Below are 27,368 nucleotides of genomic sequence, written 5' to 3'. Positions count from 1 at the left end.
TAAATGTAGTGCCTTCGGTCGATCCAAACTTGAGACATCAGTCCTTGCAACCGAAAAAGAACCTTCTTGATCTTTAATCTTTATAAAAATATTCTAAAAAAACATCCACTAGAATCAGACTTCGCCCTCGAAGTCTTACTCTGCAAACAACTCTGGATGCTGCTCCCGCATCTCACGCTCCGGCTCCCAAGTCAACTCTGACCCTTTCCGATGTTGCCACTGGACCTGAACCAGAGGCACCTCCTTGTTCCTCAAAACCTTGATCTTCCGATCCCTAATTGCCACCGGTCTCTCAACATAATTCAGGCTCACATCCACCTGAATATCTTCTAATGGCACCACTGCCGACTCGTCGGCTTTACACTTTCGCAGCTGCTAGTAACTCCAATCGGTAGGCTACCCTGCCTACCCTCGCTATCACCCTGAAAGGACCAATATATCAGGGCCCCAACTTGCCCCTCTTCTTGAATCGAATCACTCCTTTCCAAGGAGAGACCTTCAGGAGCACGAAGTCGCCGACCTGAAACTCGAGTTCGGACCGGCGTCTGTCCGCATAACTCTTCTGACGACTCTGAGCGGTCAACAACCTCTGTCTGACCTGCTGAATCTGCTCTGTCGTCTGAAGCACAATCTCAGTACTACCCATCACACGCTGCCCTACCTCTCCCCAGCAAATGGGGGCCCGACACCTCTTTCCATACAACAGCTTAAAGGGTGGCATACCAATGCTCGAATGATGGTTGTTGTTGTAGGAAAACTCTGCCAGGGGCAAGTACGTGTCCTAACTCCCGCCGAAATCCAACACACATGCTCGAAGCATGTCCTCGAGCGTCTGAATTGTCCGCTCACTCTGCCCGTCAGTCTGTAGGTGGTATATGGTACTAAAATGCAGTCTCGTACCTAATTCCTCATGAAACTTCTTCCAGAATCTGGAAGTGAAACGTATATCTCGATCTGAGACTATCAAGATAGGCACTCCGTGCCGCGATACCACCTCTCTCATGTACATCTCGGCCAACCTTTCCGTGGAAGAGCTCTCACTGATAGCAAGGAAATGAGCGCTCTTCGTCAACCTATCCATAATCACCCAAATTGCATCAACGGTCCTTGGCAATTTGGTGATGAAATCCATGGTAATCTGTTCCTATTTCCACTCGAGAACCTCTAATGGCTGCCACTTAGCATGTGGACGCTGGTGCTCGACCTTAACCATGCGACAGGGCAAGCATCTCTCTACAAACCATGCGGCATCCCTCTTCATACAGGGCCACCAATATTCCTTTTTAAGGTCCAAATACATCTTAGTGACCCCGGGATGGATCGAGAATTTCGATCTATGAGCCTCTTCCATCAAAATGGTATGCGTTCCGACCACGGACGATACCCATATCCGGCCCTGAAATGTCTTTGTAACAGCCCGGATTCCCAGGTATTATTTATTCTTATAATTTTGGTGTTTTGTGAGGGGACTCGGCGAGTTGGAGCTCAAACTCGCCGAGTATGATCACGGTTTGGGCCCGGGTTCGCGTCCGGACTCGGCGAGTCCAAAAGGTGGACTCAGCGAGTCCACGCTGTTTAATGAAACCCTAAATCCCCGGGTTTGGAGCCTATTTAAGGGCACTTATAGCCTCCCATTGCGGCTACTAGTCCCTTGAGAGAACCCTAAGAGAGCTAATTCGTTTTGGGAGAGAAGAAGTCATTTTTGGGCCTTTGTATTCCTTGTTTAGCAAGAAGAAGGTGGCAAGAGCAAGGAGGAGGTGAGATTCTAGTAGATCCAGAGTCCAGAGGCTTCATTTTGAGGTAATGGTTCGAATCTCCTTCAGCTTTAGGGTTGATATTTAGAGTTAGGGTTTTATAACCCCTTTGAGGAATGATTATGTGAAGCAATTGATCTCTCTTCGAGTTTGTGCCTTGGATCTGGACTCAAAGAGGTCCAGAGACCTTAACCCTTGGGGCTCTTTGGGATATTATAAAGTTATTAGACCTAGGTGGTCATTTTTGGGAGAAAATCATCTTTTGATGCCTTGTAAGGGTTATGCAAGCATCAAGTTCCAAACTTTACGTGACATTCATGCTTGGGGAGGCTAGATCTATGGTTTGGGAAAGCAGATCTGACCTTAGAAGGTCAATAGAGTTTGTGCATGGCATGAACTCGCCGAGTTGTTCTTGAGACTCGGCGAGTAGGGTCGGGGTTTCACATAAAGCGTTCAGCGAGTGGACTCGCCGGGTTGGGGGTTGACCCAGTGAGTCAGGGAGAGTCATTATGGGGGTTCAGTCGAGCCTGAACTCGCCGAGTTGTTCTTGAGACTCGGCGAGTTGAGTCGTGGTGGCCCCGTGATTCATGCCAGGTGGAACTCGTCGAGTCAGGGAAGTACTCAAAGTGTCAAGAGAGGATCCTAGGGAATCAGTGAGCACGTACAGACTCGCCGAGTCGCTCTAGTGCACTCACCAAGTCCGGTCAAAGTTGACCGTTGACCGTTGACCGTTGACCGATTGACCAGAGTTGACCAGTGTTGACTTGATAGGGGTAGTCAACCTTAGTTGTGAAAGTGTTAATTAGAGATATATTGTGTTATAGGAGGATTATAGCTCGGGGGATCGAGCACGAGTGATTTCCGGGATTTACGAGTTAGCGAGATACACGACGTGAGTCTTCTCACTATACTTTACCTTGAGTAGGTAACCAGAGTTATGTGACAGAGTATTTGTATGCTATGTATTTTATGTGTTGTATTGCATTATTTCTATGTGACTTATGCTGTGCATGTTTATAGAGTTGGAACCGGAAGGTTCATAGAGTTAGAACCAGAGGGTTCACAGAGTAGGGTCCTTTGAGGATCGCGGATTGTCGAGAGGGTAGGACAGGAGCCCCAGTAGAGGGGAGCCGAGCATTGCAGAGTCAAGCAAAGGAGGCTAGTATTTATGTTACATGGAATTTTGTATCGGTTTGGGTAAGATTTATCTTTGGTTTAATTATGTGTTAATTGTTTGGGTAGTATCATCAACAATTGTTATATGCCATTTCCATGCCATGAATCATTAGTGGGTTAGTAAAGGGTTGTATCTTGGGGAGCGGGTTTTAGTGTGTTTGGTTGTTGTTCCGATTCTTTGTCAGGAACAGTCCAAGGGTATTGTTTAGAATGTCTACGGTTAGGATAAGCGGGTTAGTCCTCCATTAAAGTCAGGATTTAGTGGTTTTAGCTTTTACTCTGGTGGGATCGGTGGTTGTCTGTGGAAGAACTTTTGGGTTCCATCACTACTGTTTCTAGGAAGGAGCGGTAATAAGAATATGGTGGTGTTAGTAACATGAGTTTGGCTGGTCACTGGAGGTCCGAAGGAGATAAATTTATCCCGAGGGTTATGATCTGTGTCCTCAGCATAAAGGACTTCAGATTTTCGGTGTTGTATCAATAAAAGTGTAACGCCCGTGTTTCTATGCTAGGCATTAATAACGGTGTAACAGTCTAGGTTAACCTTTGTAACTTGTTTTGAAATAATAAGAATGTATTATTTGAGTATTATGTGTTTTATGCTTAATTGTTGTGATTTAAATGAATTAATGATAAAATAAGAGTTAAAATGAGATGTTAGATAAGCTCGATATCTATTCTTGAAGTTGTAGTGGTTGTTACGAGGATTCTGAATATATAAAGAGTGCCGAAATTCGAGTTATAATGAAGAGGTTATGACCTGTTGAAGTTTCGCGACAGAACCGACACGACGCTGAATGACGTAAAATGTGAATTTACAATAGAGCGATATTTAGCCTTAGTGATCTAAACGAAAGTCGTAGAATAAGTTAAACCAAGAGCGTGCATCAGAAAAACGTCTAAATCTGACTTCGTATGAGGAAGCTATGATTTTTCGAAGTTTCGCCTTAGCGGTATGCAGCCCAAAGTTCGAATATGAGATCGAGTTATTTCTAGCCGAAACAATGTAAACGAAAATCGAAGATCTCATCGATATTAATGCAACGGTAAAAAGACACACGAAAACGGTCGTCAGATAAATGAGTTATGAATTTCTAACGGAGTTTTCCTGTCCCGGCCTACTAAAAATAATATAATAAAAGTTAAAATCAAAATTAGCCGACATAGTCAAAACGAGAGTTGTAGAGCATAATCTCACCTATGCGTGGATATAAAGAACGTCGAAAATGGAGCTCGTATGCGAAAGATAATAATTTCTGAGGTTTGGGGCACGATCTTCCACCTGTGTCAGAGCTCACGACTTGAGCACAGTGGCTCACGACGTGAGCAAGTGATAGACACCTTCCAGGGCAAGTGGCCATGATGAACGCAATGACATATTCGAGCTCATGACGTGAGTATAAGTGGCTCACGACGTGAGCCTAGTTTCTCAGCCCTATAAATAGAAGTTCAAGGGGCAGCCGGGTTTGGTTGTTCCTTTTTTCACTCTCTCACTCCCGATACTCTCTCTAGTCGTCTTGAAGTACCCCCATCCCGAGACCCGAAGCAAGTCCCGAAGCACCGAAGATCCCGAGAAGAAAAGCGTTTCGAGCCGAAGCTCTGCCTGTGAGAAGCTTGGTCTGTGAAGACATCACAGTTTCACCGAAGAATACTACTTTAAGAGCCGTAGTGTTATCCGAGCATCGTCTTATCAAGTGAGTTCATAGTATCTTTCATATACACAATTTTAATATAAGTAATGATGAATGTATTAGATATATGATATGAGTAAGTGTGTAGTTATAATACACATATATGAATTATACTCTATGAAATACGTGCTATGTGATTATATACTATTTGTTATGTGGTATGAGTATTGAATGAATGTGTTATACAGGTTTTTAAGATGTATATAAACAAGTATATTTTATCTAAAAATATGTTGGATAGATCATGGGTAGATAGTGACGTGTGATGAGATAAAAATGATGAGAGGCTTCGATGTTGTTGTGAACGATTTGTTCACCGGTGTACTATGTCCCCCTTATGGTTTCCTTTAGGACATCTATTGTCGAGGAAACCCCTTTGCAGTGATGTTCATCCTGATGAAAAATCCTAGACTAGGTCCATTGTGATAGTTGTTGTTTTAGGGAGGGAAAGTGAGGATAATGGGAATGGGTAATCGAGTTATCGTTGGTTGGTGAAATTAAATATAATTATTTATTATGGGTTGAAAACCCTATATGCTCACCAGGCTCCCAAGCCTGACCCACTCAGTTTCTTTTTATTACAGGTAGTGGCGTGAGAGCATAAGTTGGAGAACTTGTGATGATGTTTTTGTTTATAGACCAGTAGTTGTATATAATTGTGTAAGGTCTATGTTGTATTGTTTATGCTTTTGCTTTGTATCGGAACATGACATCCCGAGTTTTGATATATAATGAAAATATATTTCTTTAAGAAATGCTTTGATAAACCATATTTTATGATGTATTGTTTTGGGGACAAATTCCGCAACTCTTTTAAATCAATGGATTTACTCTGAAATTATTTTAAAAACATCAATTAAATTGGTCTTTTATGGCCTTGAATTTGGGGATGTCACAGTTGGTATCAGAGCATTAGTTTAAGCAAATTAGGAATTTGTAGGATTTCTATACTTAAACTTAGAATGCTAAGTGAAGATTGTGGGGGAGTGTCTGTTGTATTTTAGACACAAGCACTAGTTTATTTTAGGAAAGTTGCCTAAAATGCTTTTATGTGCTAAATGCTATATGTTTTCCATATATGATATTATTTGTTCGGATCTACGGTTTGTTGCCAACCGGATCTGGAAACCTAATGTGTTTAGGGTTCTAAGCGTTGGACTACGGTATTAGAACTGGCATGTAAACGTTTCGGAGTGATAATGATGATTTGATTATCTATCGTGTTTGAGGATCTAAATTCACCTTATTCGGTGTATAGATCAACGATGGCATGAACAAGAAGCGGAGTTGGAAACGTGAAAGAAAACAAGAATCAACCACCTGTAATCGAGCAAATACATGTTGTAGCAGCAGCACCTGAGTCAATGATAATAGCTGGTGTACAATTGATGATTCAGACAATGTTGGATCGTCAGATAGAAGAAACTAGACTTCCGCTTCAGCAGAATCGTGAAGAACCTTCGATGTCGATCGTACATCCCGAATTAAGTGAAGGGTAGTCGGAAGGAGGAAACTTCAGTGGGATTATTGGTCAAGCCAACCCACCATTGGTTAGACATAACAACCAGGATGGAGGAAATGATGGACGAGGATGCAAGTATAAAGATTTCATGGCATCCAAACCACCAGGTCTATCCAGAAGCCCGACACCGGTAGAAGTTATAAACTGGATCTCCGAAATGGAGACAATTTTGAAAGTTGTGAATGCAATAACAGACAGAAGACCGCTCTTACAATCCCTCTGTTGAAATCTGGAGTGTTGAGTTGGTGGAAGTTGTTAGCTGACTCGATGCCCAAGGGAGAAGCGAGCAAGATGTCTTGGGAAGACTTTGTGGAACAACTGAAATTGCAATACTGCTCAGAGCAAGATCTTCTGGAAATCAATAATGAGTTTCAGAATTTGAAGTAGGGAAAAATGAGCGTTATTGAATACGGTGCAAGTCTCACAGAAAAGATGAAGCTTAGCCCATACCTAGTTCCAACAGAACTCTCAAAGGTCAATAAGTTTACCCTCGGATTACCAACGGACTTTGGTCCAATGGTTAAGCAAGCAACCTCATTGAAAGTCGGCATCTAGGCTGCTAAGAATGTTGAGACTCAGATCAGGGAGAAGGGTCTGGAGAGATCATAGGTTGGTGAGAAGAGGAAGTTTGATGGGCCTTCAAGGTCCAACAAGAAGAATAAGTTCTCGAAATCCGGTTCAAGAGGAGGTGGAGGAGGCGAAGCGAAATGGTGCAACAAATGCAAGAAGAAGCATCTTGGGAAATATGGCGGGGAAGCCACATGCTTCAAATGTAGAAAGCCAGGGCATTATGCAACCGAATGCACCATTACCAAGAAAGTCTTCTATGGGTGTGGTGAGGAGGGGTACATCTCGAGGGATTGTCCGAAAAAGAAGGAGGCAGCAAAACCCAACATTCCACCAAAGCCGAAGGAGAGAGCCTTCCATATGACACTAGAAGCTGCTAAGGAAGAACTTGATGTCGCTTCAGGTACCTTTCTCGTAATCAAATTGTTTGCCCAAATTTTATTTGATTCTGGAGCCAACTAATCCTTTATTCCGCATGAATTTGGTAGAAAACTAGCTTTTCCTGTCGATAGACTAGATAGTGCTTTATTAGTCGAAGTTGCTAGTGGCAAGTTTATACCTGTTAGCCATCATATGAAAAACGTATTAATTGATTTGAATGGGAATAAGTTCCACGAGAAATTATTTCCTATTGAGTTAAATGGTTTCGATATCGTGTTGGGAATGGATTGGCTTAGTGTCAATGATGCTGAAATACTGTGCAAGAAGAAGATTATAAAAGTAAACCTGCCAAGGAAAGATTCATCTATGGTGTATGGGGAAAAACGCAGAGTGAATTCTGGGATCATTTCTCTAATGAAAGGCAGAAAGTTTTTGGCCAAAGGATGTACATCGTATTTGACATTCGTCATTGATGCAAAGAAGGGGAAAAAATGAGATGCAGAGCATTCCTGCCGTGTGTGAGTATCCGGAAGTATTTCTCGAAGATGTTCCTAGATTACCGCCTGATCGACAAGTAGAATTCCGTATTGACTTGTTACCAGGAACGACGCCAATAGCAAAAGCACCATATCAATTAGCACCAACAGAGATGAAGGAGCTGATGATGCAACTTCAGGAGTTATTGGTCAAAGTTTTCATTAAACCGAGTTCATCACTCTAGGGAGCTCCAGTGATATTTGTAAAGAAAAAGGACGAGAGTATGAGGATGTGCATTGATTATAAAGAGCTGAATAAGGCAATGATAAAGAATAGATATCCATTGCCAAGGATTGATTACCTGTTCGATCAGCTAGAAGGTTCAAGCTATTTCTCGAAGATCGATCTTAGGTCAGGATATCATCAAATGAAGGTGAGAGAGCAGGATATCGAGAAGACTGTATTCATAACAGTATATGGACACTATAAGTTCTTATTTATGTCGTTTGGACTAACCAATGCTCCCGTAGAATTCATGGATTTAATGAACAGGGTTTGTAATCCGTTCCTTGATAAATCTGTGATAGTGTTCATAGATGACATTCTAATTTATTTGAAAAGCCAAGAGGAGCATGGCAGACACTTGCGAGAAGTGTTAGAAGTCTTGAAGAAGGAGAAGTTGTATGCTAAGTTCTCCAAATGTGATTTTTTGATTCAAAAAGTCCAATTCTTGGGTCACGTGGTCAACCAAGAAGGGATAATGGTTGATCCAGCAAAGATTAAAGCGCTGATGAAATGGGAACTACCGAAAAGTCCCACGGAGATCCGAAGCTTTTTGTGATTAGCCGGATATTACCGAAGGTTTGTCCAAGGCTTTTCTTTGATCGCTAACCCATTAACAAATTTGACTCACAAAGGAGCTACTTATGCTTGGAGTGATAAGCACAAAGAAGCATTCGAGTTGCTGAAAAGGAAGCTATGTGAGGCACCGATTCTTTCTTTACCCGACAGAGTTGAAAACTTCGTTGTCTATAGTGATGTGTCTAGGGTTGGGTTGGGTTGTGTTTTGACCCAAAGAGAAAAGGTGATAGCATATGCGTCTCGATAGCTGAAAGAGCATGAAAAGAACTACCTCACTCATTAATTGGAGTTGGCAACGGTAGTATTTTCTCTAAAGTTATGGAGGCATTGCCTGTATTGCACGAAGTGAAAACTTTTAACTAATCATAAGAGTCTCCAATATCTCTTTAACCAGAAATAATTTAATATGAGGCAAAGACGCTGGCTAGAGTTACTTAAGAACTATGATTGTGAGATACTTTACCACCCTGGTAAAGCAAATGTTGTTACTGATGCTCTCAGTCGGAAAGTCAATCTTGAAAGGAAAAGGCCAAGAGCGTTGAGAATAGAAGTTGTCTCGACAATTGTGGAGAGTATAAAGAAATCTCAAGAAGAAGCTTCTAAGAAGAATAACCGAAAGGAAGAACGTTTGGGCAAAACGTTAGTGTTCGGTAAAAATAGTCACGGACTGAAGGTATTCCAAGATCGAATTTGGGTGCCCAAGTCAGGAGGAATAAGAGATCTTCTGATGGAAAAAGATCACAAAACCATGTACTCGATACATCCCGACAACACTAAAATGTATAGGGGCCTAAAACCCTATTACTGGTGGCCAACGATGAAGCTCGATATTGCAAAGTATGTGGCCGAGTGTATGACATGTGCGAGAGTTAAGGCACAACATCAGAAACCATATGGGAGTTTAGAACCTTTACCTTTACCGATGGGTAAGTGGGAAGACATTGCCTTGGATTTTGTCACTAAACTGCCCAGAACAAAGAATGGTCACGACATGATTTGGGTGGTCGTTGATCGCTTCACTAAGAGTGCGCACTTCATAGTTACCAGTGAGAAAAGGTCTATGGATAAGCTTGCGAATTCTTACATGAAAGAAATTGTGAGGCTTCACGGTGTTCTGTTAACGATTATATCAGATCGTGACAGTCGTTTCACCTCAAGGTTTTGGAAAAGTCTACAAGAGGAATTGGGCACCAAATTGTGTTTCAGTACAACTTACTATCCACAGACTGATGGGTAGAGTGAACGAATGATACAAATGTTTGAAGATATGCTGAGAGCATGTACCCTGGAATTCCAAGATAACTGGGATGAGCATTTACCTTTGGTAGAATTTTCCTACAATAATAGTTTCCACTCGAGCATTAAGATGGCACCTTATCAAGCTATGTACGGACAACAATGTCGTACGCCGTCCTATTGGCTTGAGGCTGGGGAAAAGCAGTTTGTGGGACCTAAGATAGTCCATCAAACTGTTGAAAAGTTGAAAATAATTAAGGAGAGAATGTTAGCAGCTTAGGATCGTCAAAAGAGTTATGCTGATAACAAGCGAAGACTGATGACTTTTGAAATTGGAGATTCGGTTTTGCTAAAAGTCTCACTGTGGTAAGGACTTATATGGTTTGGAAAAAGGGGAAAGTTAAGTCCAAGGATTATTGGACCATTTAAAGTTCTTCAGAGGATTAGGAACCAAGCTTATAAGCTCGAATTACCTGAAGAACTGAATGGAATTAATAACACTTTCCATGTGTGTTATCTAAGGAAGTTCACGGGAGAAGTTCCCGACATGATTCCACTGTTGGAATTAAGAATTAATGAAAATAAGAGGCTAATTGAAGAACCAGAGGCAATAGTTGACCAAAAAACTAAGAAGTTGCGATGCAAGACGGTCGAATTAATGCTTGTCCGATGGAAACATACAAATGGGCCAAATCCCACCTGGGAGACAGAGAATGACATGATGTGTCACTATCTGCATTTGTTTGTTGATGTGTGATTCTGGGGATGGAATCATCCTAAGGGGGAGAAAATTGTAACGCCCGTGTTTCTAGGCTAGGCATTAATGATGATGTAATAGTCTAGGTTAACCTTTGTAACTCGTTTTAAAATAATAAGAATGTATTATTTGAGTATTATGTGTTTTATGCTTAATTGTTGTGATTTAAATGAATTAAGGATAAAATACGAGTTAAAATGAAATGTTATATAAGCCCGATATCTATTTTTGAAGTTGTAGTGGTCGTTACGAGTATTCTGAATATATAAAGAATGCTGAAATCCGAGTTCTAACAAAGACGTTATAACTTGTCGAAGTTTCGTGACAGAACCGACACGACGCAGAATGACGTAAAATGTGAATTTATGATAGAGCGATATTTAGCCTTAGTGATCTAATGAAAGTCTTAGAATAAGTTAAACCGAGAGCGTACATAAGAAGAACGTCTAAATCTGACTTCGTATGAGGAAGTTATGATTTTTCGATGTTTCGACTTAGCGGTATGCAGCTCAAAGTTCAAATATGAGATCGAGTGATTTCTAGCTGAAACAATCTAAACAAGAATCGAAGATCTCGTCGATATTAATTCAACGGTAAAAAGACACACGAAAACGGACGTCAGATAAAGGAGTTATGAATTTCTAACTGAGTTTTCCTGTCCCGGCCTACTAAAAATAATATAATAAAAACTAAAGTCAAACTTAGCCGACGGAGTCTAAACGAGAGTTGTAGATCATAATCTCACCTACGTTTGGATATAATGAATGTTGAAAATGGAGCTCATATGCAAAAGATATGAATTTTTAAAGTTTGGGGCATGAACTTCCACCTATGTCAGAGCTCACGATGTGAGCACAGTGGCTCACGACGTGAGCAGGTAATAGGCACCTTCTAGGGCAAGTGGCCATGACGAACGCAGTGAGATATTCGAGCTCAGGACGTGAGCATAAGTGGCTCACGACATGATCCTAGTTTCTCAGCACTATAAATAGAAGTTCAAGGGGTAGTCGGGTTTGGTTGTTCCTTTTAATTTCACTCTTTCACTCCCGATACTCTCTCTAGTCGTCTTGAAGTACCCCCGAAGCTCCGGTATCAATCCCGAGACCTGCAGCGAGTCCCGAAGCACCGAAGATCCCATTAAGAAAAGAATTTCGAGCCGACGCTCTACCCGTGAGAAGCGGGGTGTGTGAAGAGATCACAGTTTCACCAAAGAATACTGCTTTAAGAGTTGTAGTGTTGTTCCAGCATCGTCTTATCAAGTGAGTGCATAGTCTCTTTCGTATACACGATTTTAATACATGTATTAATGAATGTATTAGATATATGATATGAGTAAGTGTGTAGTTATAATACACATATATGAATTATACTCTATGAAATACGTGCTATGTGATTATATACTATTTGTTATGTGGTATGAGTATTGAATGAATGTGTTATATAGGTTTTTAAGCTGTATATAAACAAGTATATTTTATCTACAAATATGTTGGATAGAACATGGGTAGATAGTGACGTGTGATGAGATAAAAATGATGAGAGGAGTCGATGTTGTTGTTGATCTAGTCATCTAGCGGAGTATGGATGACGACCACGGGCTCTTTCTAGACTGTCCAGTCTAAGGCTGGCAGGTTCATAACCTATAGGTGTTGTGAACGATATCTTCACCGGTGTACTATATCCCTCTCATGGTTTCCTTTAGGACATCTATTGTCAAGGAAACCCCTTTGCAGTGATGTTCATCCTGATGAAAAATCCTAGACCAAGTCCGTTGTGATAGTTGTTGTTTTAGGTACGTAAAGTGAGGATAAAGGGAATGGGTAATCAAGTTATCGTTTGGTTGGTGAAATTAAATATAATTATTTATTATGGGTTAAAAACCCTATATGCTCACCAAGCTCCCAAGCCTGACTCACTCAGTTTCTTTGTATTACAGGTAGTGGTGCGAGAGCATAAGTTGGAGAACTTGTGATGATGTTTTTGTTTATAGACCAGTAGTTATATATATATATATATATATATATATATATATATATATATATATATATATATATATATAACTGTGTAAGGTCAATGTTGTATTGTTTATGCTTTTGTTCTGTATCGGAACATGACATCCCGAGTTTTGATATATAATAAAAATATATTTCTTTAAGAAATGCTTTGATAAACCATATTTTATCATGTATTATTTTGGGGACAAATTCCGCAACTCTTTTAAATCAATGGATTTACTCTGAAATTATTTTAAAAGCATAAATTAAATCGGTCTTTTCTGGGCATGAATTTGGGGATGTCACAAAAAGTGTCTAGGATTGTCGGATTTGCTGCGATTTCGAGGAGTGTTCAATGGATTTCAAGAGTTGTGTGAACATTGGGATGGACTAGTGACAGAACAATGGTTTTGGTAAGCGGTTGGTTGTCGATGGTTCGACCATAAGGAGGAAATATGGATTGGGAATCCATCAAACCTTGTAGGCTGGGAGAAATTCATCAAATCGAAGTGCGGGAGAACAGTTCATATTTCCGGGAGTGAAATCTGTCATGAAACTAGGATGAGTTTCACATCCCCGTCGGAAATAAAGGCGGTGCTAGTGGCCGTGTGGGTTAAGGATTATGTGGGTTGGGAGTTCTGAAAACTTTCAACGGTTGGTTAGCGTATTCTTGGTGATGGATAGCAAGCTTATATATGGATCTAGATGTTGGATTAATGTCTAAGTCCATAACTATAATTGGTAAGACTTGACCCGACCCGGCATGGACCATTTGGGTTGCATGGCATCATGCACTTGGATAGACTAAATGAGAGAAATAAGACACTTATGGTTATTAATATATTATAAGTTCTAGTATATTAATAATAAGAATAATGAGATTATTTAATTAGTATTGATCAAGAATTAATCTACGATTAATTAAGTGATCAAAAGAAGACTAATTAAATATATGGGTTGATTGTGTAAATCATCCATACTTGTATAGTGGGCTAATGCTCCATGGATAATCAAGTTGGGCTAAAACCGATAGGATGGTCCATGGATGCTCCATGGTGTATTTGTACCCATGGATCATGGAAATGAAAGGCCATGTCAATTAGGGTTTACATGGTGTAACCCTAACTATATAAGCATCTTATTCTTGGGAAAAACCGGCCACTAGAGAGAATAAGAAAGGGCTAGCCGATTTTCATGAAGTGTAGAATTCTCTCAAGTCATTCCATTTGTATTTGGTGTTGTGTGAACCATTTGAGGTGTCACACTTGGGGCACTAGGCACTCAAGCTTCATGAAGACTTTCTACACCAAAGAGGTATGTGTTCTATCTTGCTATAGTCATTGTTTTGCATGCTAGATTAGGATAATACCTTGGATGTTCTTATTTGCATGTATAATAGAGAAAACATAGATCCAAGGTATTTAGGGTTGCATGTACACTTAGGAGTGTTAGAATGCTCAAAACCCAACAGTGGTATCAGAGCCTAGGCTTGTTTTCTTGTTATACCTGCAATAGAAGCTGAAAAAATGAATTTGCTGTTGTCTGATCATAAGACTCGGCGAGTCCATCAGGAGACTCGGCGAGTCCATGCCTAAAAAGTGATCAAATCGATCCAACTCGCTGAGTTGGTTCATGCACTCGACGAGTTGGACCCCCAGACAACATATTTTCGAGGTTTTTGGCTAGAAATGGACTAGGAACATTACCCTAAGTTGTTTTTGAACTTATAAACTTGTTTTTTGATGTGGTAATGTTCATGCTAATCCATTTTCAAAGATAATTGTCAATAGATTCATGTTTTGTATTAGTTTAAGGTTTAGGCTAATTACATGAAAAAGTTTGATTTGAATTATCTTGTTCTTATGAGTTGCTTAGATTAATAGAAAAGTTAATTGATTATGTGTTTTCAATCCAAATTAATCTAAGAGTTGTTTCTAAAATGTGTTTGTGTAACTTGTCCTCAAGTTATATGAAAAGTCACATTTAAGTTTCATAAAACTCATAGAAGTTGGCAATGGTTACAAAAGATGAAGAGTCTTGTCCTTAAGTTATGGAGGTTCAAGAGTCACTTCATTAAGTAATAAAATATGTAACCTTAATTAATTCCTTAAGTTATAAAAATAAAGAAAAGTTAATTCTTTTATTAGTTTAAAGTCTTCCATAACTTGTCCTCAAGTTATGGAACTTGAAGAGTTTTTGGATTAAAACTACTTTAAACACATAAGTTATGGAATTAATTAGTTTTGAATAGTTTCAAAATTTGCCCTCAAGTTTTGGAATTTGTAAAGTTTTCTCTTATGAATACTTTAATTCCATGTTAGCCCTTAGAATTTTAAAAGTTAAAATTCAACCCTTATACTTTATAATATTATAAGTTAATATATATATATATATATATATATATATATATATATATATATATATATATATATATGTATGTATAAGAGTAAAGTTAGTCTTACCACTAGTACGCCTCATTCACGAAGCCGGTCTATAAGGTGGGTATAAGGTTTTTGCCTATAAAATGGCAACTTAATGGATGTCCACTCTCACCCACCGCTTGCTTGACTGGTGGAGGGTCGTTAGCCGAACGGGTTTGACAGGACTAGAATTCTCCCTTCATTAAAAGTATTAATGACAAATACTAAGTAACTAAACTCTTAATAATACCCAATCTTAGTTACTTAGGAAAATGTGAATAAGGTGCTAATCCATGAAATTACACTTTGCACTTTGTTTAAGTCGGTTAGTGGAGCGTGTGTGGTTAACCAGCACACTAGCTCGTATTTAACAAGGTAGGCAAAGGGTAACTTAATGTTTATCATAGTATCGATGGAGCATGTGTGGTTAATCGGCACATCGATTGAGGGGTAAACACTTAAGGGTACCAAGTAATTTGCATGGTTACTTCACACCTTGTTTTGTGATCCTCGGCATCCCAGTCACAAAACCTGAAGGGCACACTCGAGATTGAAACATGCCATTGAACAGTTCAATGAATCTCAAAGATCTAGGAGTTTCAAAACCAATTAAAACCTAATAATACATTTCGTTAATCTTGGTGGAAATTGGTGAATCGTCATTCACCTACCTTCAAATATTTTATAGCTTGGATTACGACATCCCTCTTCTAAGTTATAAAATAGTTTGTTGGGTCCTAGCCTTAATATTTCATATTGGGTGTTATATTAAGGACTTTAGATCAACTATCTTGAATATCTCCCAAAAGATGTCTGGTTTAGACATTTATGATCTTCCCAAATCTCTTGAAACAAGCTTTCCTAATGAAGATGATGTACCATGGATATCACACTTCTTCACCTCTTCAAATTATTCTCCCTAACCCACAAGTTCTTGAAAAGTTTAAGGTCACTCAGGCCCTATTGGAAAGGCAAGGTCTAGGTGTGATCACATCTTGGAGATGTAGTCACATATTGACAAGCCGGGAGAGTTGGGTGTCAAAGTCTTGAGAAAGTTGGTGGTTCAATCACTTTCTAAGTCACATAGTGAGTTCCTTTGGGACACCTATGAAACAGACTATGACAAGACCCTTAATGATCTTATCTATTTGTTAAGATCAACTTCATTAAAACTTGATGGACATTGACAATAGCGACACAGGAAATTCAGAAAAGCATTCTCTTCCCAATGGAAAGGTATCGACCATAGTCAACTCGGTTGACCAAATGGTAAAGAGAAAAGCTAAGTCTGTGATAGTCTCGTGTACCATTATCAAAGGGTCCATATGTTTATATTGCCAAAGGAAGGGACATTGGTTACGAATCTGCCAAATTTACCTAAGGATGTTGAAGTCAATAAGTTTGACTCTACTTCAGGTAAAGTCCACTATCTAACTCTGCTAATTTTCCATTCTGATATTCTTGATACATGATGTGTTGATGTTTAAGAATCAAAGAAAAAGTGAAGAAACTTAAAGAAAGAATATGTTGAATCTGATCGCGTAGATGGATTTCTATCGCATGGTTTGAAGATTGGATTCTTGAGCTACTTCTTAGGAGTTATGAGATATTGCTTAGGAATAGATAACAACAAGTTTTCATATGGATTGTAAGGATAAGTTTTTCCACAAAGTTTTAAAATAAAAGAAAAATTTTGATTTTTGTTTATTTTAAAATATCCTTACGATGGCATTTGAGGAAAAATTGTTGCTTATATGATTCCATTAATAGCAAGAGTGGAAATATGAAATTGATTCTTTCATTTGTGGTAATGTCTAAATTTACCAAATAAGGAAAGATTCTCATCACCCAAGTTTCAATTGGACCGGAACTTGGAATCATGCAAGTTGTATAGCATGATGAATGAGAACTTCCAAGTATTGGCAAAATTAAGACTAATTACTCGGTCACATGGATGTGTGAGTCAAGTAAAGGACTAAGAGATCGAGTACACATTCTTGTGCACTGATTAAGTCCACCACAAAATTCATCATAGTTTACTAAAGCTCAGTAAACATGATTATACTTACAAGCTTAAGTGTAACTCTGAGACATTGGAAAACGTTCCAATGTATGGCAGAGTGAATATGAAGAATCAAATTAGGCAGAAGGATAAAAGTTTCTCAAATCTGAAAAAGATGGGAGAGTACTTTAGTATCAGCTTTGTGATCATCTTAATGATTAAGAAACCATAGCACAATCAGTTCTCTAAGGAAATCTTTGTGCATTCTTCTGACTAAGAAGAGGGATCTTGAATTGTTGAAATGGTTAAATCAAGAAGATGAGTCATACTTCGTTCCAATACAAGTCTTAGAGTCATACTCCAAGATTGTAACTTGAGTGACATGTCTTAAAGAAGGTTTAAAACACTTGTCAAATGTAAGAGTAAAAGTTTTCTACTCTTGTACATTTGAAATTGGTAAGTTGTGATGTTTTGGATAAAACAAAGACCAACTTAGGCCAATTGTGTGAAGTGTTTGTCTTGATTAGAATCCACACTATCTCTTGAATATCTGACAAGAAAGTCTTATATGTCAAGAGGACGGTGGGAGTCTTAAAAGTCTTGAAAGTATCAAGAACTAATCAAGAATAAAACCTGAAGTTCTTCACTAGCACACGACTTGAGGTTTATAACCTATCGTGTTGACATATTCTGTGCCCATTCCAGTTAAAGTTGGCTTTGCATATGAGTTCTTAGACTTCTCAATTTATTGCACAACAACTTGGAAGCAATGACAGGACCTTGAGCTGCCAGGTGGCAAGAACTTAAGATTGAGTTCAGTCCATATGAGTTTGGATTTGTCATTATCCTTGTCTTGTGACTATGGTTTTGACAATTCACATGGATCAGAACACATACACCATTAAATCTAAGTGTCATAAGGTTTCTCTCCGATTCATGAAAATGATGGTGAGGAAACACTTTCACTAAGTAGATTTTAGCTAGATAGCAATTGTGATATTTTCATTCTCAAAGTCGTTAGTGGAGCGTGTGTGGTTTACCGGCACACTAACCTGGACTTGTGAGAAGTAGCAAAAAAGGTCTAACCATTATGATTACGACATCCCTCTTCATAATTGTTTAGACACACAAGTGTGCTATCTAAGGGAAGGTGTATGATTTTGATAAAGTTTTATCAAAACAATCTAGTATCAGAAATCTGATCTTTGGTAAGAAAGTCAGCTGATTTCTCAGTACATGTCAAAGCTAGTGGGAGCATAAGTGTTATGCTAATAATCATCATGTTAGTGGGAGCATGATAATTATGATAAGTATTGCAAGTTAGCAATGTTAATTATAGAAAACAAAAGTTTCAACTGGGAAAGAGTTGTTTTTCTATAATTAAGGGAGAGGAAATTATACTTCATCTCAAATCTATAAGCTTAGATCGTGAGGTTTTAATCATTTAGTCAAGGATATATATATATATATATATATATATATATATATATGAATTTCATGTTGGAATGGCTCAACATAAGGAAATTCTGTATATGAGTCCATTATTTGCGTTCTAAAATTCAATTATGATTACGGCATCCCTTTTCATAATCTGAATTATGAGAACGTGGCAAATAGAAATGGAAATGTTATAGCAAAAGACTGGTTTAGTCTTTATGTGAGACATCATGAATCGTGTCCCATATGCTTCGGATCTAGGATCGATTACATGTGCTATATTCATCCTTTCTAAAATTTTTCAAATGCCTGGGGCATTAAGAAGGGAAAAGGTTTAGAACTGGATATGACTAAAAGGATTAAACAATTGTCGTGGACAATCTAAGGTTTACCAAAGATTGGTTGCTCAAGGACAGTTGGAAGTATAGTGATAATTCTGGAAGGACCATATTGACATAATCAGTAAGGAGGCAACTCTTGTTCAGAAGTGATAGTCAAAATGGAATCTGGAAATGTTTCAAAGTTAGAATTTTCAATCTGTGTAAGATTAAGGAAACTTAATGCAAGAAGGATGTTTCCAAGGAGTTGATCTCCTTTGGAATACTCTGTAATGATTGTTGCCAAGTCTTTGTGAGTTTGTGCATAATCGTTACAAGAGTATCAATGCATATAAGTTTAGAATCTAACAGATTGCAGTAAATGGCATGAATTTGGAATTCTTGCATTTGTAGTAAGGATTTGGGAGTGTGAAAAGAGAATCATTGAAGTTATGTTCAATTGATCTAGTTCACAAAGTAAAGATCATAGACAAACATAGTATGCATACTTGGTGTATGGCATGACTAGTGTTTAAGAAAACATAGTGTACATGCTTGGAGCATGGGACAACTATTGTTTTAAATTCAAGAATAAAGTTGATATTTGAAACAGTATACAATGAATAATGTGTAATCATATGGTGATAAAGGTGTTTTATTTATATTCATAAGTTCTAAGACCATATTGGATTCAATTATTATTGTGTTTCACTTTGCATGTTTTGACTTCCCGAATAAACTAGGTTATTCTTCCGGAATGACTAAGTTATTCAAACCATCCACAGTCAGTTATATGTTGGAAGTAGATATGAATTAAGACTGTCATGGGTTGGCTTGTAGAGGTCTAAGGTGTTGGACAAAGGGCTACAACACTCATGAGTGCTCATAAGTTATGAGTATTGGATTCAACCCACGCTCATTGGAATCACTTCATGGATTTTATCACGAGTGATCATGAGACGATAATATCTTATATTCTTCAAACCTAGATGTATGAGTTGTTACTATGAGTTGATAGTACATTGATTGCACGAAAACGCATTTGGTAACTCGATGCTATAAAACGTGCCTTTGTGTATGATTCAACAAGTAGTAGAACAAGCCATATGAGTCGAAGTTTATCCATTCCTTTTACCTTCGGGATAAAAGCGATATCTGTGGGCCCCTCGATGATTTGATGATGACAAATGGAAGTGCTCGGCCGGGCCAGGACTGATTTGATTTGTTCAATTAGTCAGTCGTCATAAATCGGAAATCGGGAAACAACAAATGGATAGAGAGAATGATTATAATCCATGTCTCAGTCCATACGATATCTAGAATGGAGGAATATATGATCCCTTATCTAATGGACAAGTCATTGACAAAGGTCAGAGTTCATCGACAAGGTCAGAGTTCGACAGAAGCTTTTGAGAGCTACAATTGCCAGTTGGTTCCTAAAGTCATACGCAATAATAGTTTTAGACTTATCCAAGTGGGAGACTGTTGGATTAATGTCTAAGTCCATAACTATAATTGGTAAGACTTGACCCGACCCGGCATGGTCCATTTGGGTTGCATGGCATCATGCACTTGGATAGACTAAATGAGAGAAATAAGACACTTATGGTTATTAATATATTATAAGTTCTAGTATATTAATAATAAGAATAATGAGATTATTTAATTAGTATTGATCAAGAATTAATATAGGATTAATTAAGTGATCAAAAGAAGACTAATTAAATATATGGGTTGATTGTGTAAATCATCCATACTTGTATAGTGGGCTAATGCTCCATGGATAATCAAGTTCGGCTAAAACCCATAAGATGGTCCATGGATGCTCCATGGTGTATTTGTACCCATGGATCATGGAAATGAAAGGCCATGTCAATTAGGGTTTACATGGTGTAACCCTAACTATATAAGCATCTTATTCTTAGGAAAAATCGGCCACTAGAAAGAGTAAGAAAGGGCTAGCCGATTTTCATGAAGTGTAGAATTCTCTCAAGTCATTCCATTTGTATTTGGTGTTGTGTGAACCATTTGAGGTGTCACACTTGGGGTACTAGGCACTCAAGCTTCATGAAGACTTTCTACACCAAAGAGGTATGTGTTCTATCTTGCTATAGTCATTGTTTTGTATGCTAGATTAGGATAATACCTTGGATGTTCTTATTTGCATGTATAATAGAGAAAACATAGATCCAAGGTATTTAGGGTTGCATGTACACTTAGGAGTGTTAGAATGCTCAAAACCCAATACTAGATTGGAGTTCCAAGCATGTCCTGAGCCCCAGATTGGGTGTGTAGTCTGAGGTGTGTGCGACCCATGAGGAGTATGGATGGTTTGATAGATGAGTGGTAACACCATATGTGGTGACCATGGAAAGATAGGAGTGTTTTAAGACTGCGGGGTGGTCCGTAGCATCCACTAGATTGGCTGATAATGTGGGAGTATTGTAAGACTGTGGGTGACCCATAGCATTCACTAGGTAGGAAGTTAGTGTAGGAGTGTTATAAGACTGTGGGGTGGCTCATAGCATTCATCAGTCCTTACTCAGCGGTAACGGTGTTGCAAATCCATATTGGTCATGGATTTCTTCAGATGGATTAGACCAGGGTGGGTCAGTTCGTAAGACTATGGGAAGGACACATCACGCAACGAATCAGGAAGCGGTAGGTCGTTGGAGGCCGGTTGCGATATAAGACTACAATTGGTCATGTAACATTCACTTTTAGCATTGGATTTGGCAGCGTCAGTCTTCTAGGGCTGTTATGATTGGTTGGAGCCATAAGTCGCAGGATAGCTAGAGAAATTATTGTGAGTTGAGGCTTTCATTCGGAAGTCGCGTGGGTGACTCTATGTGCCTTTTGAATTAACAACCGACCGTGAATCCGCTGATTCAGTTAGTTGGTAGATAAGTTGGGACCAAGGATGTCTCGACTACTTTTGGAAAGCAGCTAGGGGGCATCGAGATACGTTAGGGCGATACTAGTGATTTGGGACTCGTGTGTGGAGTTAATCAAGGGTTGGAAGCGTTCTGTTTAAGTCTGGACTTCAAAGGGGACTTGGCCTGGTAGTGGTTTAGTATGGGCGGTCTGTCGGGGAGTCAGACCAATTCGATATTTCAGGTTTCGGGGAAAGTAGAGTTGGTTTTTTGCATGGGATTAAGGATTCATATTCTTCGGGTTGGAGAATTCTGCTAGGGTTGGGTCGGTTGCCTTTGGGAAGGTTGTTATATGCTTGGGGTTGTGATTGTGTTGTTCAAGTTGTATGGTGTGCCGGGAATGATAAGCAATGATTTCGAGGACGAAATCTAATTTAAGTGGGGGACAGTTGTAACAATCGGTTTCGAATCATTTCATTATTCGGGGTCGTGGCCCATTTATCATAAGGCTTAGGGCGTTAGGGAAGGAGGGTATTGGCCCTTTTTGGATGGGGGAGTTATTGATTAAGTAATCCGAGTGTATGTTTGAGTTTCGGAGCCCAAGGATTTAATTGTAATTTGATAACTCGTTCCTTTATGAATTTTGGTTTTTTTTGGAAGTTCTTAGGCGAGGGTGATTTTACAAATGTGTAGGTCTTCTCGACACCTTTCCATGGATATAAAGTTCGTTGGAAACCGACTTAAGACGAAGGAGTTATGGCCAATTGAAGATCATGATATTTGAAGCTTGGTCGAGTACGCGGGAAATACTCACCAAGTATGTTGCGCGTAGAGGGTTAAGTGATGGCGATTCTTCTTTGAGTATGCCAAGCGTACTAAGGGATACATAGCAAGAAACCCTAAATTTGAGGGTTGTACCCTATTTAAGCCATAAGTTAGCCTTTTGTTGCCTTGCTTAACCAGCCTCCTCACCCTTGAAAACCCTAATTCATTCCTTGGCCTATGTTTGGTGATTTTGAGCTCCTGTGAAGCTTTTGTGGAGGATTTTGTGAATCTAGAGCAAAAGACTCATTCTTTGAGGGAGGGCTTTGAGATCCAGCTTAAGCACCTTATTTTGGCGGCCTGTTATGTATCAAGTTCAAACCTTGACATTTCATTTCTTAGATCTACTTATTGGCATGTTTTTAGTCATTTTGATCCTTTTTGGCTGGTAATTGGGAGTTAAGGTCGTTTTTGGAGCTTAGCCTTTTAGATCTGGTCATATTAAGGGTTCCTTGGGCATAAATGTGCAAACTTTATGGTGGTTTTGGTCTCATGCACATAAATTTGGCAACTTTATGTGATTAACCACCTTGAGGGAGTCAAATATGAGTTTGAATCAAAGTCTGAATGGGTTAAGAGCTGAAATGGGAAAGTAGGTCATGTTGGTGAGTACACTGGGCGTACAAGTTTGTACGTTGCACTTACAATCCTTTCATGCAGTACATTGAGTGTACAGGCTGAGTACGCCCTACATATTCATTAGGATGGGTTTCTTTTCTTTGGGCTTTAGTTTTGGGCTTGAGTAGGCTTGGTTGTCTTGGGCCATCAGAATTCATGGGTTGGGCAGTTGAGATTTTGCTGGACTTATTGGGAAAAGGACCATGAAAGGGATTGGACTCTATTTGGAAAATTGGGCCATATTTGGGCCTTAGATGTATACTTTGTATTTTGGGCGTTTGTACATTTAGATTGGCCCTTAGCCTTGGGCCAACATAAAGGAAGGAAAAAAAAGGTCTTTTACCATAATCTGAACTCTTTGTGTGAGTCAGGATGTAGTTATAAATAGGTTGTTATTTTGGTATTTTATAGCGCATGGATTTTAGCGGATCTGAAGTCAAATTTTTATCCGTGGTTTTCAGCTGTGTGAGGTGAGTCTCTTCATTGTACTATGGGTCGAAGGCTCCAATGTCGGCCTATAGGCTTATCTATTATAGGAAGACCAGTGGGTGGCACTTGGCATTTATATAAAAACCTGGAGGTAGCTCCTGGAAAATCAGTATGCAAGACCAGGGTTCACACCCATGCAGTTTAGTAGATAGTTAGTTGTTGATTGTATGGTTGTTGTGTCTGTGATGCTTGCATGGAAGACCAGCAGGTGGCTCCTGGCACTTGTCTGTAAGATCCAGGGTTTTGGCCCCCGACATGGCAAGAAAAGATCGTGATACGGCTCGTGGGATAATGGCAAGACTACGTTTGGCACATAGCACCTTCTATTGCATGTTTGATATGTATGACTCGTATGTTATCTATGGTATGTGGTACTTGGGGGAACTCACTAAGTTTTATCCTTACAGTTGTTGTTTATGGTTTCAACTCCTTCCGGTTCGAAAGAGAAAGGTCTTATTTATGGTTTCAAGTCCTTCCGGTTCGAAAGAGAAAGGTCTGCTTGATCGCAACGCATACACCCATATTTTCCGCAATCTTGAGAATTTGAGATTGTTCATTGATAACTGTTTTTTAATATAAACTATCTTTAACGATTTGAGTAAAGGATAAATGAATATTTTGGTTGTTTTAAAAATGAAATTTTTACCTTCATATTTTGGGATGTTTCGTCAGCCGGTTTTGACCAATACATTTACAACGGGTCTTTCCACCTTATAAAACTGGTTGTATATATGGCCAGTTACGGTTCAACTGATTAAACCGGCTGGCACGGCCTTCATAACATGGACAATTGACTTTATAAAAAAACTCAACGACTTCAGAATGTGTGTGCTCTACAAATTTGGTAAATTTGGTAATTTTATCTATTTTTTCTTCTTTTTAACTTGGCCCACTTAATATGAGAAAACAACATAATATGTTTTGTTACTATATATTTAAGTTATTTTAATTTGTCAACCGTATAATATACGAGTTTATAACGTAATATTTTATAAAACTCAGGATAATGTTAATTGAAGCGCGAACGACGTCAATAGTAGGAAGCATCATATTTAACTATTAGTTGCCTTATTTTCTTATTTCTTTAAGAAAATAGGAAAAATACTTATTTTTTAAATAAATCTTAGTTTTTATTGGTCATAGAACTACTTTAACGGTTTATTGAACATATTTTACGTGTTTTTGAACAACCGGTCTTTCATCTGAATCAGGTATTTATATATGGGGGTTCCCGGTTGAAACGTTTAAACCGGTCGGTCTAGTTTTCAATACAGACAATTCACTCTATAGAAAACTCAAATACGTCAGCAAGTGTGGGCTCTCCAATTTTGTTTTATAATCCTATTTTTTATATGTTGTTTCTGTTAATCATTATAAAAGCTAGGGTTTCACGTACTATGTTTTGTTAATGAATATTTAAAGTTTCCATTCAAATTACATACATGAACATGAGTGTGTGTTGATCAAAGACTTTCCTTGCATGTGGAACTATCTCTTTCGAGAAAGAAGCATTTCATTAGAATTAATTGAATCAATAAATAACGGCTATTTGACAATTATCTTAAAGTCGCAAGAAATTAATTGACACTTTCAGGAATATGTAAGAGGATCTTGATTCTAATCCCCTCCTTCAATTGTGCACATTGTCAAGGCATTGCCTTTTGGTTGTGAGCATGGTGATGATGATGATGGTTTGTCTTAGAGGAACGTCGACCTTTAATATGATCAAGTTGGAGTTTATGATTTTTGCCGGAAGGAACATTTTCAGATGCGATTCTTAGCAATTGAGACAACATGCTCATGGCTTGAGATTGCTGAGAAATGATGTTGCTTGTTGATGGATTTTCTGACAAGGTTATTTCATATCCATCGCAGTAAGAAGCCATTCCATCCACCATAAGCTGCCACACTAAACCACCACCAACAGTTCCTCCAGTTCTGGCCATCATATAAATGTTTCTATAAACAGCATTCAAGTAGGAGTCCCTTTTGTTAATGTTATATTCTGGATCTTTGCTAGACTTCCCAAATTCAGCAATCACAAGTGGTTTCTTAAGGATAGTTTTTGAATCCTGGTAATGACTCCACATCCATCTTTGCATAAATGCCATCTGTGACTCTTCATTTTGTCCAGACAACCTGTAGCATAACCACAAATTTGAATACTTACCTTAAATACTCTAGCTCTTTTAGTTGCATATATATATGACTTTTTTGTATTTATAGATCATGAATGCTCTTGTTTAATGTTATCCAAAAAAATATTACCATTGATCAGGATATGCATGTATGGTGGCAAAATCGATTCCCCTAACAAGATTATTGCTGATGAAATCAGTTCCAACTTGGTAACCGGGGTTTATCTGCTTTCGTTCAGGCATTGTGTCACCGTAAAACCCTTCCATGCCAACCTCCAATAGATGGTGTCTATCCAATGATTTGACGAAGGAAGCCATTTCTTGAACCCAAACCTGCAGCAAAATGCATAGAATTCATAAATTATAATTAATTCCTTATAACGTATATATATTAATGTTTAAAGATTCTTGTAATTTATATCTTTACATGGTGTCACTTACATTAACTGTTCTTCCAGAGGAATCAGCCTGGCAGCGGGGCTCGTTTATGAGTTCCCATGCCATGATTGTGGTGTCGTCACGATATGCGATCCTGGTGATAGTATTCACCCTTGTTATAACTCTCTGCATACAGTCATCGTTATGCATATAAGTTCGGTATGAAAACACATGCTAGGTCGATCGATATATAAAAAATACAAAACGTTATTGATGTTGATTCTTCAAAGTTTTTCTCAACAATTGATGCTGTTGAACGCTTACTTACTTGGACATGGTTCTTATAATACCCTTTTACTATTGGGTTGGTATAGAAATCGTCGTCACTGTTGATCTGAACGCCAGAACTTCTTGCCCAGTTAACGTATTGTTGTCTCCCTCCAAAGTCTTTGTAATTGTTAACAAAACTTAATATTAACCGAAGACCATATTTTCTTGCTTCTGCCACCACGAAATCTAGTCCCTGCAAACCAAACCCACGTTTAATGTAAGAACACCATACAATATGAAGGAAACATGAGCTAAGAAACATGTTTGTTGATACCTGAAAAACACGTTCGTCGTATGCTCCTGGTGAAATCTGAAGAGCTTTGTCGCCACCATCAGCAAAAGCCCATGTTCGGCATACAGAAAGACCTGCATTTGCAGCATCTTGTAGGACTTGAGTAACTTTCATCCTCTCGCTTGGATCAGTGGCTACATTCATCATCCAATACGCATTAAAACCATTAAATAGAAAAGGGGACCCATTCAGAACAAAGTTAGGTCCTTTGGTTCGAACAAAGCCGCTTCCTTTACCCCTGTGAACCCTAGCTTCACAAACAGAGACAAGAAGTGCCATGCATAGAACCACAAGAACGCTCCATGAAAGATGGGAATTTCTGATGAATGAAGCCATTGTTGGTCGAAAGTCTGAATGCATAAGCTGTTGGGAAACGATGCTATATATAATGGGTCGTAGGTAAATACGTTTGCTAAATATAGAAATCGAAAAAATATTTGATGAAAGGCAAGAGAGCAGGAATTGAGCCTCGTTTTCGTGTGTTACAAGATGGGCCTTACGGCGGTTATAATATTATTATTAATAACAAAAAGACTTATGGGACAAGCAAGTAACGAACCATTGTTGTATCGTATATATGGATGCATAGATGTGGATTTGTTAACCAATTCTGGTATATATCGTTCGTTTCAGTTTTATTTGATATGTAACGTCATCCTGTGAAGGAAAGTAAATTACCACATTCTCAAAGTAAAAAAAAAGTAATTTAGTACATATATGCTTGATTTTTTGGGTACAATTATGAGTTTCCAATATCTTACCATAGAAAATGTATACCTTATAAGATATGACAGAAACTTAGAAACTATGGATACAAGGAAAAATGGTCTGTTAGT

The 27,368-nt window shown here is 38.7% G+C and overlaps 1 protein-coding gene across 1 annotated transcript; it reads right to left on the bottom strand.

Annotated features, from left to right (window-relative positions):
* Positions 1-24,754: 24,754 nt before the first annotated feature.
* Positions 24,755-26,892, bottom strand: LOC111919583 (mannan endo-1,4-beta-mannosidase 5). The gene is made up of 5 exons (XM_023915157.3): positions 26,515-26,892; positions 26,239-26,433; positions 25,974-26,096; positions 25,663-25,865; positions 24,755-25,533 (listed from the first exon to the last, which is right to left on the bottom strand). The coding sequence occupies exons 1-5, from the start codon at positions 26,890-26,892 to the stop codon at positions 25,041-25,043; spliced, it is 1,392 nt and encodes a 463-aa protein (XP_023770925.2). The 3' UTR covers positions 24,755-25,040.
* Positions 26,893-27,368: the final 476 nt, after the last annotated feature.

This window comes from Lactuca sativa, chromosome 4 (genome assembly GCF_002870075.4).
Source record: "Lactuca sativa cultivar Salinas chromosome 4, Lsat_Salinas_v11, whole genome shotgun sequence".
NCBI classification, from domain to species: domain Eukaryota; kingdom Viridiplantae; phylum Streptophyta; class Magnoliopsida; order Asterales; family Asteraceae; genus Lactuca; species Lactuca sativa.
Note: the sequence above shows the minus strand (reverse complement) of the source record. Positions and strands in the feature narration are given on the sequence as shown.

What these genes read in the sequence shown, in the direction of transcription:
- LOC111919583 (XM_023915157.3), bottom strand. Translation starts at nt 26,892, where the DNA reads ATGCATTCAGACTTTCGACCAACAATGGCTTCATTCATCAGAAATTCC. An exon ending in ACGACGAACGTGTTTTTCAG is followed by an intron (nt 26,434 to 26,514) that starts GTATCAACAAAC and finishes TTTGGTTTGCAG; the next exon opens with GGACTAGATTTCGTGGTGGC. An exon ending in ATTATAAGAACCATGTCCAA is followed by an intron (nt 26,097 to 26,238) that starts GTAAGTAAGCGT and finishes GACTGTATGCAG; the next exon opens with AGAGTTATAACAAGGGTGAA.